The sequence below is a fragment of the Kwoniella pini genome, chromosome 4 (genome assembly GCF_000512605.2).
Source record: "Kwoniella pini CBS 10737 chromosome 4, complete sequence".
Classification (NCBI taxonomy): Eukaryota; Fungi; Basidiomycota; class Tremellomycetes; order Tremellales; family Cryptococcaceae; genus Kwoniella; species Kwoniella pini.
The window spans coordinates 523,993-542,821 of record NC_091719.1 but is presented as its reverse complement, the minus strand read 5'-3'; the positions used below and the strand labels follow the sequence as shown (position 1 = coordinate 542,821).

General features: G+C 38.6%; 8 protein-coding genes across 8 annotated transcripts; 2 read left to right on the top strand and 6 right to left on the bottom strand.

Annotated features, from left to right (window-relative positions):
* Nucleotides 1-117: 117 nt before the first annotated feature.
* On the bottom strand, nucleotides 118-1,185 carry I206_103219 (uncharacterized protein; the record flags this gene model as incomplete). Its single annotated transcript, XM_019153544.1, has 1 exon — nucleotides 118-1,185. One exon carries the CDS (start codon nucleotides 1,183-1,185, stop codon nucleotides 118-120), a length of 1,068 nt encoding a protein of 355 aa, XP_019013705.1.
* A 474-nt stretch (nucleotides 1,186-1,659) lies between these two features.
* I206_103218 (uncharacterized protein) lies at nucleotides 1,660-4,242 on the bottom strand (the record flags this gene model as incomplete). The annotated part of the gene is made up of 10 exons (XM_019153545.1): nucleotides 1,660-2,082; nucleotides 2,168-2,333; nucleotides 2,415-2,557; nucleotides 2,622-2,853; nucleotides 2,919-3,047; nucleotides 3,124-3,238; nucleotides 3,311-3,526; nucleotides 3,598-3,717; nucleotides 3,819-3,960; nucleotides 4,066-4,242. 10 exons carry the CDS (start codon nucleotides 4,240-4,242, stop codon nucleotides 1,660-1,662), a joined length of 1,863 nt encoding a protein of 620 aa, XP_019013706.1.
* A 490-nt stretch (nucleotides 4,243-4,732) lies between these two features.
* On the bottom strand, nucleotides 4,733-6,447 carry I206_103217 (uncharacterized protein; the record flags this gene model as incomplete). Its single annotated transcript, XM_019153546.1, has 3 exons — nucleotides 4,733-5,460; nucleotides 5,523-6,200; nucleotides 6,312-6,447. 3 exons carry the CDS (start codon nucleotides 6,445-6,447, stop codon nucleotides 4,733-4,735), a joined length of 1,542 nt encoding a protein of 513 aa, XP_019013707.1.
* Nucleotides 6,448-7,758: 1,311 nt separating this feature from the next.
* On the bottom strand, nucleotides 7,759-10,004 carry I206_103216 (uncharacterized protein; the record flags this gene model as incomplete). Its single annotated transcript, XM_019153547.1, has 5 exons — nucleotides 7,759-7,824; nucleotides 7,913-9,419; nucleotides 9,486-9,729; nucleotides 9,825-9,910; nucleotides 9,970-10,004. 5 exons carry the CDS (start codon nucleotides 10,002-10,004, stop codon nucleotides 7,759-7,761), a joined length of 1,938 nt encoding a protein of 645 aa, XP_019013708.1.
* Nucleotides 10,005-10,361: 357 nt separating this feature from the next.
* I206_103215 (uncharacterized protein) lies at nucleotides 10,362-13,112 on the top strand (the record flags this gene model as incomplete). Its single annotated transcript, XM_070202697.1, has 10 exons — nucleotides 10,362-10,454; nucleotides 10,522-10,648; nucleotides 10,706-10,815; nucleotides 10,866-11,290; nucleotides 11,349-11,460; nucleotides 11,532-11,664; nucleotides 11,736-12,015; nucleotides 12,076-12,198; nucleotides 12,262-12,350; nucleotides 12,400-13,112. 10 exons carry the CDS (start codon nucleotides 10,362-10,364, stop codon nucleotides 13,110-13,112), a joined length of 2,205 nt encoding a protein of 734 aa, XP_070058798.1.
* A 98-nt stretch (nucleotides 13,113-13,210) lies between these two features.
* On the bottom strand, nucleotides 13,211-13,946 carry I206_103214 (uncharacterized protein; the record flags this gene model as incomplete). Its single annotated transcript, XM_019153549.1, has 4 exons — nucleotides 13,211-13,442; nucleotides 13,585-13,673; nucleotides 13,749-13,770; nucleotides 13,834-13,946. 4 exons carry the CDS (start codon nucleotides 13,944-13,946, stop codon nucleotides 13,211-13,213), a joined length of 456 nt encoding a protein of 151 aa, XP_019013710.1.
* Nucleotides 13,947-14,575: 629 nt separating this feature from the next.
* On the bottom strand, nucleotides 14,576-15,861 carry I206_103213 (uncharacterized protein; the record flags this gene model as incomplete). The annotated part of the gene is made up of 6 exons (XM_019153550.1): nucleotides 14,576-14,729; nucleotides 14,819-14,892; nucleotides 14,975-15,204; nucleotides 15,296-15,513; nucleotides 15,594-15,798; nucleotides 15,846-15,861. 6 exons carry the CDS (start codon nucleotides 15,859-15,861, stop codon nucleotides 14,576-14,578), a joined length of 897 nt encoding a protein of 298 aa, XP_019013711.1.
* Nucleotides 15,862-16,211: 350 nt separating this feature from the next.
* On the top strand, nucleotides 16,212-18,345 carry I206_103212 (uncharacterized protein; the record flags this gene model as incomplete). The annotated part of the gene is made up of 7 exons (XM_070202696.1): nucleotides 16,212-16,539; nucleotides 16,615-16,700; nucleotides 16,800-17,086; nucleotides 17,155-17,366; nucleotides 17,428-17,570; nucleotides 17,629-17,772; nucleotides 17,845-18,345. The coding sequence occupies 7 exons, from the start codon at nucleotides 16,212-16,214 to the stop codon at nucleotides 18,343-18,345; spliced, it is 1,701 nt and encodes a 566-aa protein (XP_070058797.1).
* Nucleotides 18,346-18,829: the final 484 nt, after the last annotated feature.

Genomic DNA, 18,829 nt, shown 5'->3' with positions numbered 1-18,829 from the left:
CACTACAGACGTACATGAAAGAAATTACAGTGAGTGACCGAACAACCAGATCATCTGAAGACGAACAAGGGTTTGCAGAGTATAATCAAATAAATGAATCTGGTATAATTGGTTCATTTACTTGCATTTGGAAGTACAGCTCTTCCTCGGAAAAAGCTCATCAATGGAAGTTCCATGAGCTGCAACATGAGTCTCCATATCTCTCCAATCTTGGGGAAGTTGTCCTTCAAAATGAGTTTTAACATCTTCTCTGAATTTTATGGGGCATACTTCTCTATCTTCATACCAACTTTGCCAGACTTTGTCTAAATGGGAAGGAAAATTGCAAACTTTTCCTTGAGAATCCATCACTTCTTGTAATTCACGAATAGATACTCCCCAATTAACGAATTCTTCAGTCCTCGTCTGTTTATGATTCGTAAAATTGTCTTCGTCTTTTAGATTTTCAAAAGACTTGATAAATTTTTCATAAGCTTTATTACTTCTTCTTAATTCATGACCACAAATTTCATCTTTCTCCTGATTATTCTTGAATTTCATACCCGGATTATAAGTGAAAGAATTGGTATTATCAACCAAAGCCGAATCTTGTGAGTCAGTCGTATCAACCTTACGGAGCCATTCAATCGAACGACCCTGGTGTACAATAATATCAGTCATATCGTTCCAATCTTTAATCAGTTGTCCTTGATGCCAATAAGATTGTATATCTTTTTGGAATTCTTTAGGATATTCTACTTTATTTTCCGCCCATTTTGCCCATACTTTTTCTAAAGAAGAAAGATGATTACAAGTACAATTTGGTCCTTGAGATTCTTCGAGTTTATCCAATTCGTTATAAGAATCTTGCCACTTTTTGATATTCTTTTTATCTTCATTTGAAATTTTACTTAAATCATTTAACGAGATTTCTTTTAATGGTTTAAAATCGTTTATAACTTGTTTGAAGATCTCATTTCTTTTCCTTAATTCAGTACCACAAAATTGATTTTCACTCTCTTTACTATCAAATTGCATATCTTGGTAATAAGTATGGGAATTCTTATTAGCAGGAGCTGAATTTTTGGTCTCAATGGGATTAGTAGATTCGTAAACATCTCTAGTAGTTGAGATGACGTTACTTGGGAGATAATTGTTGCTACTACTGGCAAGGCTGTCTATCGTAGCGACTGTCGTATTGAACATGTTGAAATCAAATATAGCTTAATGATTTGTGTGAGTGAAATAAATAGTGAGATTTGTTGGAAAAGGGGGGGAAAGTGAATGATGTTAAAAAGCGATGAAAAATTCTGGTATTGCTTGTCTATTTATATGTACAAAATGTCACAAAATAACAAGGAATTGGAACCAATAGGATCAAAGGTCGAGGTACTCTTCTATGACGCTGAACCAGAAAGGAAAGAGGATCTGGACTCTTGTGACGCATTTACGATTTCCAACATTTTATGTTCGAGGTCACAGGATTGAAAGGAGACTACATCTCGTACATCGCTAATTTCCATTGGAGATAGTTAGATAGATAGATAGTAGTCACAGTACCGTATAGGATCTAGGCTTATACGGATACGAAGATGCTTGATTAAAAGGAACAAAATAAATATTTTGACCACTGATAATTTCCTTTGCAGGTATATTTCGAACACTTGCATTGTCTTAGACCTAATTGCTCCATACACCGACACAACCATCTTCACCAGCACTGATCAGTTTGCCGTTCTTCCATACTACATCAAATACAGCTCCTTCATAATGACCCTCGAGAACCTTCAATGGTTTGATAGTTTCAATAATCGCTTTATTGGGCGCATTTGTTGCGCTAGCAGCTTTGTCTCTTGGAGGATAATATGAAGGTGTCGAGTTTCCATCCGAGGTCGTGTTCTTGATTGAGGCTTCAGAGGGTAATGATTTCTTGATATCTGGTGCCGAATTATCAGAAACGGTTGAAGAGCCTTCCCTTTCCCATAAGTATATACATCCATCTTCTGATCCACCGATAATTAACGACGCATTATGGGCGAATGAGCAACGTATGAGATTTTTGGATGTATTTTGGTGTCCTGTGTATCTGTAGATATTTCGTTGCTAAGTTTCAGTCAGATCAGCTATCATTTCACTGACTTTGGACGGGTTGCGCAGTTTTTGAGAAGTGATAAAATCCTAAGCTCACCATTCGCAAATCCCACAATCTGTTGGAATTATCTTTACATCCTGCCAACAAATACCGGCCTTCTTGATCGAATTCCACAGAGGTGATCTCACCCAAACATCCTGTTATATTCTTTATACACGTTCCTCCAACCGCATCCCACAACCGGATATGCTTATCCTTTGAGCTACATATCGTACATGTCAGAATGTGATCTCAAAGAAAGCCCAAAAGCGTACAGTAATTTGAATGGTGGAATGGTACTCACCCCGAAGCGATCATATTACCAGTATAATCAAATGCAACAGTCAAAGTAGATTGGCTGTGTCCCGAGAAAGTCCGAACTTGTTTAGACGTTTCTACATCCCAGAAACGCAGTATCCGATCATAGCTAGCTGAGACAATTTGATTCTGCATGAAGAGTATGGGAATTAGCTATATCGACCAAGAATTGTCAATTCTCAATCCAGCTCACCTCTTTATTAGGTCTCCACTTGACATCATACACGTCTCCGCCGTCAATATAAAGCACGGTGTTGCAAGCTCCCGATGACACGTCCCACACTCTGATCTTACCATCTCCTGATCCACTAGCTATAGCCAAACCAGAAGATGTAGATGCACAGCTCCATATCCTAGAGGTGTGACCCTGTAAGATATGTTTGGTGGAATAATCATCCGTTGAGAAGATGCGAAGAGTCGAGTCACTTCGAGTCCGATAGATTTAGCTGTATTTCCTATTGTACTATCATCGTCATCGGCAGAAACACACCTTGCTCCGCTGACTCCAATATCTCCGCGAGGTCCTACCAAATCTACGCATTTCACATTGGCAGTGTGGCCTTTGATCAGATAGTATAGTTTCTCAAGTAGTTGAAGGGGCCTGTAATCCGACAAGAGGCTGAAGTCAAGTATTGTCAGCTGTAAGATTGTTGGAAAGGCATGCAGGAGTTATTCATCCGAATCTATTGACTCACGAAGGTGTCTTTAGTGAACGACCACTAGCAGATTCCACTTGACTGATCTGCCAAGCTGCAGCTTGCTTCAACAACGTCTTGAGCCTATTTGGAGGTACAAATGGTCTTTCTTGACCTATCGAGCGGCAGTGTTACTCAGCATATATATCCATCAAATTATGCCAATTTTTCGTGTATATTCACTCACCTACACCTTTCTCACTACCCATCAACTCCCTCCACATACCCACCAACCTTTCTCGTTCAGGTCCAACTCCCGCCCAATCTCGAAAAGTAGGTGCATCGTGTACCGTAGAAGCTGAAGTAAGGTATGATAAAGAATAGAAATCGTATGGAACAGGTTGATAATGTTCTAAAGGTTTTAATCGTTTTGATAAAAGGTTAAAACCTTTCTGAGATTCCCCTAATTAAGATAAACATTCATTATTCCGATGATGATCGAAAGAAGTTTATATGGTTTTTGATGGTACTCACTATTTTCAACATGTTCTAAAAATTGTTGTCTCCAGCATAGATATAAAAATGATTTTTGAGTTTGCGTTTTAAGTAAACCAGGTTTAGATATTAAAATTTCTATCGAGCTGTAATCGCCATCTATGAAACGTGATTCCCAAGTCAATGTGTTATTCATGAATCTCAGAGCAATTATAGCCTTTCACTTTATATAAATCAAGATCAAGAAATCGAATACTCACCAAGTATACATCTCTCAACATCTTCTATCCATTCTTTCCTTTCTTCACTCGTATTTATCCCTAAAACACTTTCATTCCATATATTTGAAATTGAAGGTATACCTCTAGATTCAAGATATTGTCCAATTAGAAGATCAATCTCCTAACAAAGATTGAAAATAGAATTATTAGTCGCTTAATTATCAAGCGAATTGTACATCGATCTTTCAAGGTTGAAATGGTTTTATAGCATGATTGCTAGACTTACTGAGTCAAATTCAATTTCATCGAGAATAATTTCATCAATATCCACATTCCTAAGAGGTGATTTCTCTTTTTGACGAGGCGTTAATGCTGTATCACTCTTGGAATGCGGATGAAGTGTTTCGCCGAGATTATCATTTAAATTAGATGGACCAGCTTGATTGGGAGTTGTAATGGACATTGTTGAAAGCTCTAAGCCGTATCATTAGCGTTGGCAAAGATACTTGAGCTTGAAATATAGAAACCTACTTAGGCAAAACCTATCACGCTGACTTCTGCGAAGTGACTCTAAGATGGTATAGTTTCAATAGGATTAAAATCATCTGTAACTTCACAGCAAGAATGAACTTCGAAACGACGTCAGACTTGCGCACGTGGTGTCTTCTCTGGCAAAATATCAAGTCAAATTTGCCATTTCGACGAACCTTCTTTTTGGGCTTGACATGCATACAGCTTGCAACTTGCAAAGCTACCATCTAGCTTGCACAGTTCCAAGAATACTGGATGATCTTATGCATGAGGTATATGATCTTATGCGCGAAATCATAACATGAGATCTATGATCTATTCTAAAAATACAACTATTGTGGGAGATGTAACGAATCTATAAATATACCTTCTTTCCAGCATTACCCAAAATTAATAACAAGCAATTTTCTGCTACTCTTCTCTTACTCATTGATGTCAATGTCATCTCCCTTGAATCCAAATCCAGGCCACATAACCATCGAATGCAAATCCTCCACACCTTCATCATTAATCTTCACACCTTCTGCATTCGAAATGATACCTCTCTTTATACCCACTGTGACTTTAATGGCTGGATGAGAGACTTTATAATTTTCTAAAACCTTGTCATTATCTTCTAGATTGTATTTACTCTCTTTAGCTTCTCTTTGATGTATTAATCTAATAATATTTCGAGCGGCAACTTCGGATTGATAATATGCTGTATGTCCAGCTTGAATAGCACCAGTTTCAGCACAATCACCACATGCGAAAATATGTGATAAATCTTTAGAGGAAGATTCTTCAGATATGGAACATCGTGATGAAGGTTCTGATGGTGGAGGAGTAGGCGGCATTGATAAAGAAAGGTTATTTAAACGATCTTCAACTGTGGAACCGCCTTTTTTAGGTAAAGCGTGTACTTGTAATGTAGGATGTACGCGTATTCTACCTGATTGTGGACAAATTACAGATGGATTGACTGAAGCCATCAAAGCAATATGTGGTTTTTGACCAGTACAAGGTAAGACGATGTCGGCTTCGAAAGTTCTTCCATGATCTGTAGTCACGATTTTCTTCTTTCCGTCTAATATCTCAGGATCTTTAGGCCATGTCATCACTCTTTCACCGAGTACCACTTCCACACCGAGCTTCTTGAGTTCTTCGATAACTGGGAAGAACGATCGGTCAATACGTTGAGTAAAGCTTGGCAAGCTGAAATTAAAGACTCACGAGAAACATGGAATTCTATTGGATACCTGGGCATCACTCTTGTCCTCGAATGAAGTAATGTGACTTGCTTAGTGGGATATAAGCATTTCAAATCCGATGCAAATTGTATTCCCATAGCACCCGCACCAACAACAACGACATGTCCAGCTTTCTTCAATTTTTCAGCGGAATTTTCCATCCACTTAATACCGTGTTTCTTAGTCCCACTAAGATTCTCAGTTTGATCTTCCCCAACTTCGTTCTGAACTTCAGTCTTGATAATTTCTGACCAAACGTTGACAGGTGAAGGCATAGAAGCACCAAGAGCATAAACACAATAATCAAAATCTATAGTCTCTTCAGGTCCATCAAATTTACCATAGGTATCTGGAGAATGTGTTGATCTAGGTTGTTGTTTCTTTGAATCTAAAGTTGGTCGAACAAACGTTACTGAATTTGTAGTCAAACCTACAATCGAAGCTTGAATAAATTGATGTCGAGATTTAGGATTCGTTATAACTCCTACGTCTGAGGAAGATGATGATGGATCGTCTAATGCAGAAAGTGTCGCAGGTGGTGTAGTGGGTGGGGTAAGCGGGGTTTCGGATGATTCAGGTTCATCAAATAGGTGGGTGTAAGGGATATATGCTTTTGGTGCATGTTGAGGCATGACTGCAAATCGAGGGAAAGCGTAAAGATCTATTCCCAATGATATAGTAAGCATTTTGTCCATTTCTCCAGCGAATATATGCAGCTCTTGTTCGATTATAGTATTTCATTTCAGACAAAAGGATAAGAAATGGTACTTACGGTTGAAGTGGGAATTTCGATCTATGACGATTAGCCTCCAATTCGAAGGTAAAGACTTCGATAATAGATCCGCCGCTCGTTTTCCACCGTAAGCTACACCCATCACTACGACAGTCTTCAGAGGTCCACTATTCATCTTTGCTATATCGCTCCGAGTTGGCCGATGATAAAGTGGGTCAGATAATTATCAAGGTGGGGTTTATTGTTGATAGTTGATTTCTATTTTGATCAAGATCGGAAAATTGTGGAGCAGGGTATTTTTTTCGAGAAACACAGATCGTCAAGGTTTTTTTTCGACGATGTGCTTATACTTTTCGTCAGATTCAAGCCTATATTATTATTTACTGCAAAAGGGGTTGACAGTAAGAGATAATTGCGCAGATATGAAAGGAATAAAAATCTGTTGGTATATATATGTTTGAGGTCAAGTGGAGTATAAACGGGCAAAAGCGGAATCATGATTTTTTTCTCCCCTTTTTTATTTTTTATCTGATATGAAAATTAGGTTGATGACATCTCATTTTGGACAATTTGAACCCTGAATCATTCGGACCATCGGTCAGTTTTTAATTCGTTTTCGGGTGTCAAAAGGGGATCAAAGCGCCTAAATATCCGCAGAAATACAACGTGGCGCCTACTAATAGTATCATATACTCTCAACATATATACATAGCCTATCAGATAAAACTGACCGGCCGAAATATGTTTGAGCTAAAAATATTTAGGATAGATATCTACATTGAATTCATTCGGGAGATCTCATGTGAACGCAATTCTATTCGTGCAAGTAAGTACTGAACTGAACACCAAGACTACTGACTGGATCCTAAAAGCGCCAAGCATCTATCCATGTGTTATGTGTTGAGTTATGTTTGACCCGAGAGGACACTTCAGCGCGTAAATCAGACACTATCAGATTAACATCTATGTTCACACGAAGTTGAACAAGCGGCACTTTAGATGCCAAGACTCAATCTCGTTTACTCCGCCCTCAGCGGTTGATTTCCCGCGAACATTTGAAAGTATCCTTTCGTATCATGACAACATGTCAACGCGAGTGCGAATCTCGCTCATTCGTGGGAAGTTAACGGAAGAGTTTTGTACTCATCGACTTCGCTCATCTTGTCTATGGCAATTGGCCGGTTCACTATTTCGTCCGAGATTGTCTTGATCTTGACGCCAGCGCCTATGACATTCGACGTCAACATGCGTTGACGTACTTCAAGAAACGACTGTGTCGTCTGACAAGAACTAGTCGAGAACCAACTCTGTACGGAAGTATGTACGAGGTCTAAAAGTACATGTAGGCATATATAGCATAATATGAAGTGATTTAAACCATTCGAAAATCTCAAATTGACAAATCTACGAACTGCTATTCTAATAAAGATCTCGCTTATTGGAATCACAGACCGTCCGATCCTCTCTACGAAAACAAAGACCGCATCTAAGCTCTAGCTTCCTTTCGTTTCCTCTTTTCAATAGCAATTCGCTTTTTCTCGAGGTTAGCTTTCTGCAAGTACAAAGAAATTCAAAAGAAATCAGCATTGTTAATTCTATAGGTCTTGGCTGAGATCAGTCAGACCAGATTGTTCACTCACCTCAGCTGCTTTTTCTCTGTTGGAATATTGCATCTTCTCATATAATTTAGCCTTTTTATTACTCATCATAATCTTTCTTAAATCTTCTTCTCCTTTCTTACCTCCCTTCTTGTTTTCATCGACTTTACTAGCAGAAACACTTGAATTGGCTTTGATAGCTTCTTTAAGTTGATTTCTGAATGCTCCATGCGAAATACCATTTTGTTCAGCTTCTAATTCAGCAGCATGTAATAACGTTGGATTTTCAGGATCTAATGAAGAAGCTAATAATGCTGGTGGATAAGACGTTTCCTCAGAATCTTCATCTTCATTTTCATCTAATTCTTCGTTTTCATCAACAGGGATGTCTTGTTCAACATCTTCGTCAGCATCGGCAGCCGCTTCTTGAGCGGCTGTTATAGCGTTATTTTGCTCATCCAACCATGGTCTATAGACTTCACCTTCTCCATCCCAAGGTGATAAGTGAGGTGGAAGTAATTGTCCAGGGTGATATCCTTCTGAACTGATTATTCTTTGTTTGTTTACACAATCAGCAACCCATTGAGGTTGAATCCAAGTCCATTTCCTTCCATCTTCCATCTCTCTCATTCGGTCCGCCGTGATTGGTCGATCAATTATTACATGTGTTATGGAATCTATGTTCGAAGCGTCGGCTGGAGTTGGTGCAGAAAGAGATGTGATTATTTTACCTCCCAATGCTCTAATAACGAATTCCCAAGTTCTACTTGAAGTTTCTCTTGAGAGGTAGAATGTATAAGGCGAAAACAACAAATTTTGCTTAGATGTCGAAGCATCATTGCTGGAAGTAGCTAAAAGAGAGTTATAGGTGGTGAGAGGAGCGGTAGAGACATCTTCATTTTCTTGATCTTTACTTGGTCTTTCAACGAATTCTTCATTGACTTCTTCTGCAGGACCATCTGCTTGTTCGTCCTCATCCATGTCTACATCGGCATTTGCTCCATTGGCCTTGATACCTCTTATAGCTTTTCTAACGGCTTTCTTTGACACTCCAGAGCTCTCAACACCTTCGTTATCCTTCTTCTCGACTAATCTGAATGCGCCAACGCTTTCTCCTCGCTCATCTAATTCAACATCTAGAGGAGGTGGGTATACGAGATTTTCTTCAGTGTAGAGTTTGAACAAGGTGAAACTTATGAGTGTTCGATATAGATCCAAGAAAGTCAAGAGGATTCTGAAATCCACATCGGTAGGAACATATTGTTGAAATTCGTAACCTTCTAACCATCTGACTTTGACGGTTTCTCCACCTTGTCCTGGTACATCGCATTCATAATATACACCTTTAACACCCAAGAAAATCTTTCTCAATGAATGAGTTCTAATAGCCCATACTTTCCATTCTGATATTAATCGGGAACATTCTGCGATTATTGACGAAGGGACGAGGGTTTTACCTGGAATCGGGTTTGTAGGGAGTGTAGAGAATAGGTGAACAAGGTTTAAAGGGTCTTGTAGATCTTGTAAAGCCAAAGTGAAAGTTGGGTATCTATTATCGCATATTCCCTTAAACATCAGCTCCGTCACATAATAGTCAAGGTAAGAAAACACTCACCTCTCTTTGACGAGATGATCCAGCCTCGCTATAGGTTTAGCATCTTCCAAATTCTTAGCTAAAGCCCATTCTCCTCTACCTAAAGCCCTAGCTAATTTCTTGGCGAAAGATTTGTGTTCTCTGAATTTCACTAAAAGGGGTTCATGTAAGAGGTATTGAATGTCTTTGTGATAATAGAATGTTGCTGGTGCTGAAGATCCTTTGTTGGCTCTTTTCTTGTTGAGAGGTTCTCGTGGGTATATACCTGAATTTCATGTGTTAAAGTTAATTATCGTCCTTCACATGACTCAAAGATATATGAATACGATCCCATGAAGATCTTGATCCCGGACTACTCACCTTTGAGAATACACAACCTTCTGAAATCAGATAACGATATTTGCAATTTCTTCAAAGCTTGATTCCTCGTAACATAATTTTTAGCCCTATTTGTTCAGCAAAATTAGCGAATCACCGTATGATCAATAAAGCTGGGGCTACTTACGCTCCGGATTCTCCTCTTCTCTTAATTTTAGCCATCTTGTAAGTATGATCAAAGTCTGGTTATGAGAGGAAACAATCAAGATATACGGTCAAAATAAATTGATTTAAGCCAAAAAATATCAAAATAAACTTTTGATCTTTGCGGACTTGAAATCTTCGTTGAAAGTGGAGGTCGCCACTTGTAACAAAACCTCATCAAATCATTATTTTATCAATCATTTCTTCTTTTTTATCCTATCAAGCCCACGTGATTTGAGCATTGATCTATAACCTCCACTTCAATGTTTATAAGATTGAAAGACTGCTTTCAAGGTACTTTAGTATATTTCACTTGTCCAAGGCCCATAAACGCCTAAACCTGGAGAGCTAGCTTGAAGTCAAGGTGGATGTAATATGGCGAGACCATGTGATATTTGTGGATCAAGAAAATGGAGGAAAGATAAAGTTACTGGAAATGCGGTATGTGAAGAAGGACATGTTCAGCAGGTGAGCTATCTTCCATAAATCCAATCATCAGGGATTCATAACAGATTGACGAAACAAACAATTCTAGAATTATAGGTCAGAGGTCCTGGACATGGAAATTGGCGGCCCGCGACATCAACTTCAGAGGCGAAAATTGGGTAATAGAGGCCCTAAACGGAATAAGCGGCGTGAAGATGGAAGAGCTAATCCCCTTTGTGAGCATTCAACACCCCAGTAGTGACATCGACAATGACTGACACAGGCAATCACAGTCTATCATGGTGTTGAAGCAGAATATCTACGTGTTCAAGCTCTTCAAGTGCTGCTAAGATTACAGATACAGGCTATAACGAAATTATGGTCTTTGCCTGATACTTTCGAAGTAAGCTTTCTGAAGCCAATATCTCTGGCAGAAGCTTATTCCTGGTATAGATGATCGTTCGAGATCTGTGGGCTTATCAGTTATCGATATCCATCCTACCCCCTATACCGAGCTCTCAGGATGATTCTCATTTGGCCGAGCCCTCAATACCCATAATGAAGCAAAGTCAACCTACTCAATTGGACATCGAGATGGCGGATGATGAACGCAAGTCTGACGATGGTTCACAAACGGAATCGGAGAATGAAGACGAAAAGGGGGAGGATATTGAAGTCTCTGATGTGGATTCGGAGATACTTGAAGAGATAGAAGGGATGTCCAAGGAGGAAAACCTAGAAGATGAAGCTCTCGAAGATGACCGCTTTGATGCACGAAAGAAGAAAAGGAAGAAATTGATAATATCCGATACAATAATGACCCTCGTTATGGCCTTGTGGATCATGAGAATACCCTTCGTAGGAGCTGATATCGAGAAGTTCGTATCAATGTCTATTTTTAGTCAACATTGAGCTGACATGAGCCGGTGTCATCAGTGCAATCAATGAAATGGAAATCCCTTATATCGATTTCTTTCGTACGATCAATTTACCTGCTGAGATGAAAGTACATATGAACAGAGATGTAATGATTGCTCTTTCCCCTCTGGTGAGAATTTCTCCTTCTCCATCGCTAAAGTGGCTATCGAGCTAGGTTTGTTATGCTGACGTTTAATCCAGAGGTCCCCCTCGCCCTCTTTAATACATCGGCAATGTAAGGCTTTCGCGAGGTTGTTGAAGCAGAGATACGGGCTGGATACCCCAGAAATGAACATTCATCCAGTAACATGGAGATTACTGTCCTCGCTCGGAGGTACTCGTGAGCATTACGTCCAGTAGTGCTTCTTCGAGCAATATACGTCGATTCGCTGATGAATGGGATAGCTACAACTTATCTTCAGGTTAATCGTCTCTTAACCATATTAGATGTGAATCTGTCCTTGATGGAAAGAGAAATCAGTACATTCTACCGCAAGGTGAGAAGCAGAACCAATATGCGGCAAACGTACGACGGGGAATCGGAAGTGGATTCTTCCGCAGAGGATAACATGGAGAGCTACGAAAGGACCTTGTTATACCAAGATGTTGTCGCTCCGGAAGTGACAGTCGTCAGTGCTTGGATCATAGTTATGAAAATTACATATGGCTTAGATGGGGTGCCTAGGTGAGCTTATCATCAACACAATATACAATTCATTGTAACTTACAGATGTCGTGATCGTAGGGAAGCTCTCTTGAAGAGTGATCCATCCATTGGACTGCCGGTTGCGAAAGTGTGGTTAAAGGAGCTGAAAACCCGACTTGACGACGGGACGTTCCGTGGACGCAGGAAATACTTGGAGAAGCAGTACGTCTGCAGTCTGACTAATTCCATGACATCTAGTCCAATTTCAAATTGAAAACTGTATAGGCACTTCCACTCAATGGATACAGACGACATGGACAATTTCCTTTCGAAAGCTGAAGAAGTTCTTCTATCGAATCGAGCCGAACCACCAGGTGAGTCGTAATTTTCAATTCGTACATTTTATACCATATTCTGATACAGGATACTCAGATGTAGCTTCATTTCCTTTATTATCATCGGAACCGCCTATGCAACCCCCCATTCCACTTAATTCCTGGACCAACTTTCATACCAACATAATTGATCAACCTGTTAATCGAATAATGCACAATCCAATTCAATCAAGTGAGAAGGTCAATAAAGCGTTACCTTTAATGCCAGGAGAGAAAATCCAATCATTCCCCTCGAATGATCCTTTCTTAGAACTTCCAAATGATCTGGAGGTGATTGTGAAAGCTGCAAGTGAACTTATTGGTTGGGAATCAACCGAGATTTTGCGAGTAGTCGAAGGATTAGAAAGAAGATTGGAGAAGATTAGACCGCGAGATGAAAGGGGGCGTAAAAAGGTTGATGAACAGAGCGGATCGGAACGCGGAGATGACGATCGAGGCAGTAGAAGTAGAAGTAGAAGTAGAAGTAGGAGTAGGAGTGTTAGTAGAATGTCTACTAGGAGTGAAAGTATAAGTCGAGGTACAACGAGATCAAGAGAACCTAGTTTAACAAGAGAAAGTACAGGACCTCGTAAAAGTATGAGCAGAGAACATAGTTTAAGTAGAGTAGCAAGTGAGAATAATCTAAGAAGAATAAGTAGTAGAGAGCATTTAAGTAGAAGAGCAAGTTTAAATAGAACAAATAGTCAAAAAGGTAAAATCAGAGTAGGAGGAGGTTTGAAAACTAGTCAAAGTTTCAGTTAATCAATTTTTACATGTTGTATTTTTTATGAAAATCTATTTTATCTAAATTGAATCTTACATGTTTGATTAGTCTCCTGATTATCTATTAAATTATAAATTCAACTTAATTTTTTATCTTCTAGATAATCTAAAAAACCTTTTGAAAATTCTGTACATTTTTTAAAACTAATTTCAAATCCATCTTTTCCACCATAATATGGATCATTTATATTTTCACTTTTTGTTTTTGATAAACCTTTTTCAGAATTTGGTATTAAATTTGAAAATGAACTAAATAATGAAATTTTAGATTTTGATGTAAATGGTTGACGATTTAATAAAGTTTGTAAACTTTTTTTTCCAATTAAAACAAGGTTTTGATAATTGATAAAATCAGTTATTTTTCTTTTGAAAGTTTGAGAGTCTGGACCACATAATAATTGTCCAATTGGATATAGTTAAAAAAAGCCATAAAAGAAATTTTTATACTCACTTTGATTGATCCATTGCTAAGATATAATCAAATTTATTAAAATCATCTTTTGTTACTGCTCTAGCTATACTATCTGCTTTTATACCATGCTAAAATTGATAAAGAATAACAAATATCAACTTCACATTATTAAACGATTTTATAAATCATTATTGGATATATACCTTTTTGCAAACAGCTATTGTTCTAAATCAACATTTTAAATCAGATTCAATCTAGATCTTTAAAGAAAGGAGTTATAATACCTACCTGTCATCTGCTTCTTCACCTTCATGATATGCTCCTGTACCAGCTGAATCTACAGTAATATCAAACTTCAATGATCTTTGTGTTATCTCATACTTCAATACTGCTTCTGCCATTGGTGATCGACTGAAGTTTGATCATTGATCAATAATGAGCTAAATCATTTCATTGTAGAAGTCTTCTACAGCTTACCAAATACTATCAACGGGAAAAACGATTAGGCCAGTCAGCTTTCAAAGTTGAGTTGAGGAATTATTGTAAGCATTCAGAGTAATCTACTTACTTGCTATTGTTGAGTAGAAAATAATCAGCTCGTTTATCCTGATGATAACGATCAAAAAAAGGAAATCAACTTACCCCAAGCATACCGTCAGCACGCTAATTTTTTCAGGCTTCTGAGACATCGTGATTTTCTGCAAGAGAACTGAATGAGATATATATATATATATATAAAGGAATTGAAGGAAATCGAAGAGTGAAAAATGAAAGAAAAGCAAAAGTGGTAATGCCGGATGCTTTTGTTTTCCGTAATCTTATCTATTTGGAACATTTAATCAAATCTCGCGGTTCAACTTTGGCGATACAGGCGGGAAATTCCAAATTTGAATTTACATATATTTACTTGATACAAACCTTAGCAATGAATCGAAATTGTACATATCATGTACAATGGATTGAATATATTACATTTCATGACAATTGTGTATACATATCTACAAAGCTGCTGCTATGTCCATGAAGATAGCTATGCCTTTCTAGCACCTAATTTACCTGCTAATTCAGCTCTTAACAAGTCTTCTTTCGATTTTAATTCTAGTCCACTTTGCGATCTTAGATCATTGATCACATCTTTCGTCTTGCCGAAGTATACTGATGACAGGAGATTACGCATTTTGATCCTATCGAGGCAAAAACGAAATCATCAATATTTACTTGTCATATAAATGAAAAAGGTGCACTTCGATAGATCTTGTTAGTATGAACTCACTCCATATCCTCAACCATTCTTCCTATATTAGGTATATGTCCAGCTGAATTAGTCAAGGGATAATCTACCTCGGCCTATTAGATTTCGAAACTAATCATCAGTATACGAACTCGATCAATAGCCTGTAATCAATATCCAGAGAGACTGTTTACTCACCTGCCTAGTCATACTTCCACTTAGAGTAACATTACCTTTACCCTTACTTGTTTCATCCACTTCTTTCCCTTCAATTGTCGCTAAAGTCTTAGTTTCCAAAACCAACATGACAGTAGAAGTCAATTTGTATTTCGCAGATCTACCTCTTTCTTGACATTCAAAAACATGTAAAGAATCCCATGATCCGGAAGGAGTAGTTTCTGGTTGATCTGAAGTAGGAGTTGATAATACTATATTTCATCATTATCAGCTTAATGAGCAGGTTCTACCCAATATTTCTTGATTGCCAAATTTGTTATAGTGGAATGAAGAATGACTTACCCTTTTTCATCAATACTACACCTGCAAAACTAATTTCTTTTCCTTGTCCTGGATCATCTTCTAAATCCCATAAATATACACTTGATGTACCTCCTTCAAAATACATTTCTCGATAAGTATCAAAAGCAGCGTTCAAAGAAACTTCAAGTTCACGTAATCTAGTCGAAGGTACAGGTCCTCCCGTTGCTTCTGGTAGGTAATTATTCGACCAAGGAGATCTAAGAATATCCAGATGTGAGTATTTCATGCATCTTTAAATTTCCGGGTTTATCTGCATGAATCAATTATGTGAACGTACCTAAACGAATCTCCATCTCTGTTATAATCACAACCTAAGAATTCTCTTCCCTTTTCAGTGTCCACCAGAACTTTTAATGGTTGGTCCACATTCCCTAATAAGTCATCCGCATATTCAGGTGCTAGATCACAAAGTGAATTGACGTTCTCCTCTACTCGGGTAGGCGGTAATCTCCTCAAGAGATCAAGGAGGGAATCGAATGTGACTATGATATCAGTCAGCTATTGCCCAACGCAAAGAGATTCAGCTCACGATCTGTGTCTGCCATCTTGGCTTGAAAAACAGAGTCGGGACAAAGTCGATTGGGTATTTCAATAATAGCAATGAAAATATATTGCCTTGCCTGACAGGTAAGGTCTCACAGAAGTCATTCACAACGTCATCATAACACGCGCTTGGATGAGCCAGCCTGATAATGATTACCGTCTTTCGTTGTATGAGCCTAACTTTTTAGATGCCGATGCGCTTTTGACGTGAGTCGGGTAATTCCGAGACCTCATTCTAACTTTTTTCGCCTTTGACGTCAAGATCAAAAACATGTTCAATCTCCTCAAAATTACTTGTCCGATTGATACTTTGAGACGACAAATTTACCCAGGACTCAAACAATTCTGAGGGATGTCACGATCTATGCGAACTGCATCGATATTCTCGATATCAGGACCATCTCGAATACGGATTCAACCATTGATCAGAAACTTGCCTTCATCACCTTGTCAATGTCGTCAGAAAAGAACGCTCTTCTCGAAAAGAAGTACTTCCTTCTGGTCACAATCTTATCCATCTACAGAAGTTCCACAAGTACCTTACACACCTCCGCCTCCTGATCAGCTGGGATATGATACTATAAATCAAGATGGTGAAGGCATTGATGGACAGAGGAAGGATAGGAAACAAAGATATTTAGATAGTTTGATGGACAAGGCCGGAGAATTGAGTATGAGGTGTGAGTATTGATTCGATCGAAAATTTGGGGATCATGTCATCATGATCAGATATGCTGATACCGAAGGTACGATAGGTTCGGTTTTGGACTCAGAAGGGAATTGGACAGCAGAAGAAGGGAAATATAAGAAATCCGATCTATGCAGAGAACACGATTTAGACGTGAGTCAAATATATCTCAAGCATACTTAGAAGAGGTTCATTATCATCCAAGGATTTTGGTCGATAGAAGATAGATTGCTGACCGTATCATATTATCAGCCTCGAGATCTTCGAAAACTAGATTCATTAGCTCCTAATCTAGTTCCAATAATTCTCACCCGAAAAACATGTATCATAATTTCCATGTTACATATCAAAGTACTCATCAAGCCTGATCGAGTTATAGTGTTTGATAATGCATGCTTAGTCCAAGAAAGTGATACTCAGAAGAGATTCAAATATCATTTGGAAAGGAATATCAAAGCTGGTTTAGGGATAAATCAAGCTACTACTGAAGTTGTGAAGGATAACGAAGAAGAAGAAGAAGTTTTATGCTATGAACATAGGTCAGTCATTACTTATCACCTACCAGTCTGAAAGCGTGAATCTGATTGACGCTTCCTGGATCCCTTAGAGCGCTCGAATCAGTTCTTGTTGCTTCGGCCAATGCTCTTGAAGAGGAGATGGCTTTCACTAGGCATCTCGTTCAACATCTCTTAGCAGAGTTAGAAGATGATATTAATCGGGAAAATTTGAAAAAATTGCTAAGATACTCTAGGCGAATAGTGGAATTCCAAAGTAGAGCTAGATATGTTAAGCGAGCTGTAGATGAAGTATTGGAATCTGGTCAGTTTCTCTAACGCGGCTGGGTTATAATAAGATAATGAACTGACAGTTGAATTTGTAGATGAGGATCTATCCGCAATGTACCTCACATCAAGGGCACTTGGTCGTCCGCGAGCGCTACATGATCACGAACAGCTAGAGTTGCTATTAGAAAGCTTCGTCAAGCAGGTAGAGGAGATCGTTAGTGAAGTGGACACTACGGTGGTAAGTGACATTGTTCCTCCACTTACCGCATTTGGCTGATTGTATCTTGGGCTTTTAGGCGAATATGAACTCCACGCAAGAAATAGCAGAACTCATGCTTGATTCAGGTCGTAACGCTTTATTAGCGTTGGACATTAAGATATCAATTGCCACTTTGGGTATAGGTACTGGTGCTTTAGTAGCCGGTCTGTTCGGTATGAACGTAAGCTTGCCTGCAATACTTATGGAAACTTTTGGGCCATCCTGAGCTGCGCTAATACAAACGTCTGGGTAGTTGACCACGCAACTCGAGTCTACACCTTATGCTTTCCTGGCAGTTTCTGGCTCAGCAAGTCTAATAGCGATATTAGTCATGTTATACGGCACTAAAACATTGAGAAGAGTTAGGAGAATAGCTCTAACAGATCAAAGATCGGAAGATTTAACAAAAATGATGAATTCTCATAGATGGGATAGATCTGTGGAACAATTTTCAAAAGGATTTGATCCATTTTTGGTAGATAGGAAATCTAGTGAAATTCTAGCTAAAAGAGCGATTTGGAATAAGTTATTTTCGTCTAGGATGGGCTTGTTGAAAGATAAATCCGCTTTGAAGAATATGGCTCAAGCTCAAGCTGCCAAGCAAGCTTCTAAACAAGCCAGATCTTCCGCTTGGAATGCGAAGATGAACGGTTCTCAAACACAAGGAATTGATACGTCGATTCTCCCTTTGCAAAACGGGATTTGGAAATGGGGCAAAGGGTATGGACAATCGAGGAGATGGGTTAAGGAATAAGATGAATCATTATGAGCAGGTAGATAGAATTGATCGTCCCCAAGATGAGATGAAGAAGAGTACTACTCTCAAGGTTAATGATAAGTAACGAAATTACGACAAAATATATTGCAGGATAGTCAATCAAACTTGACAACGCTAGATGCAGTTAGGTTAAAGCACTCAAGACATTACCAAGTTATCAAATACAATCTCAACTCTGTAGCCATTTTGTAGCCAATTTAGATTCATTTGCATTCACGCCTATTCATTCATGATCAAAGGGCATGGTCATACCGAACAATGATTAGGACAGTAGTGTAACCATAATAGTAGACGATAAACCATGACGTTTGAAGTAGAATCATAATTTATCCGATGTCGATGCCGATGGTAATTCCAACAAACGTCCCTGATCCAGAATAATCTTTAATCACTCTACAGTACAGTAAGACTTAAGCGGCATCAAAGGGGGGAATCATTCATTCCCCGGAAAGTACGGAAA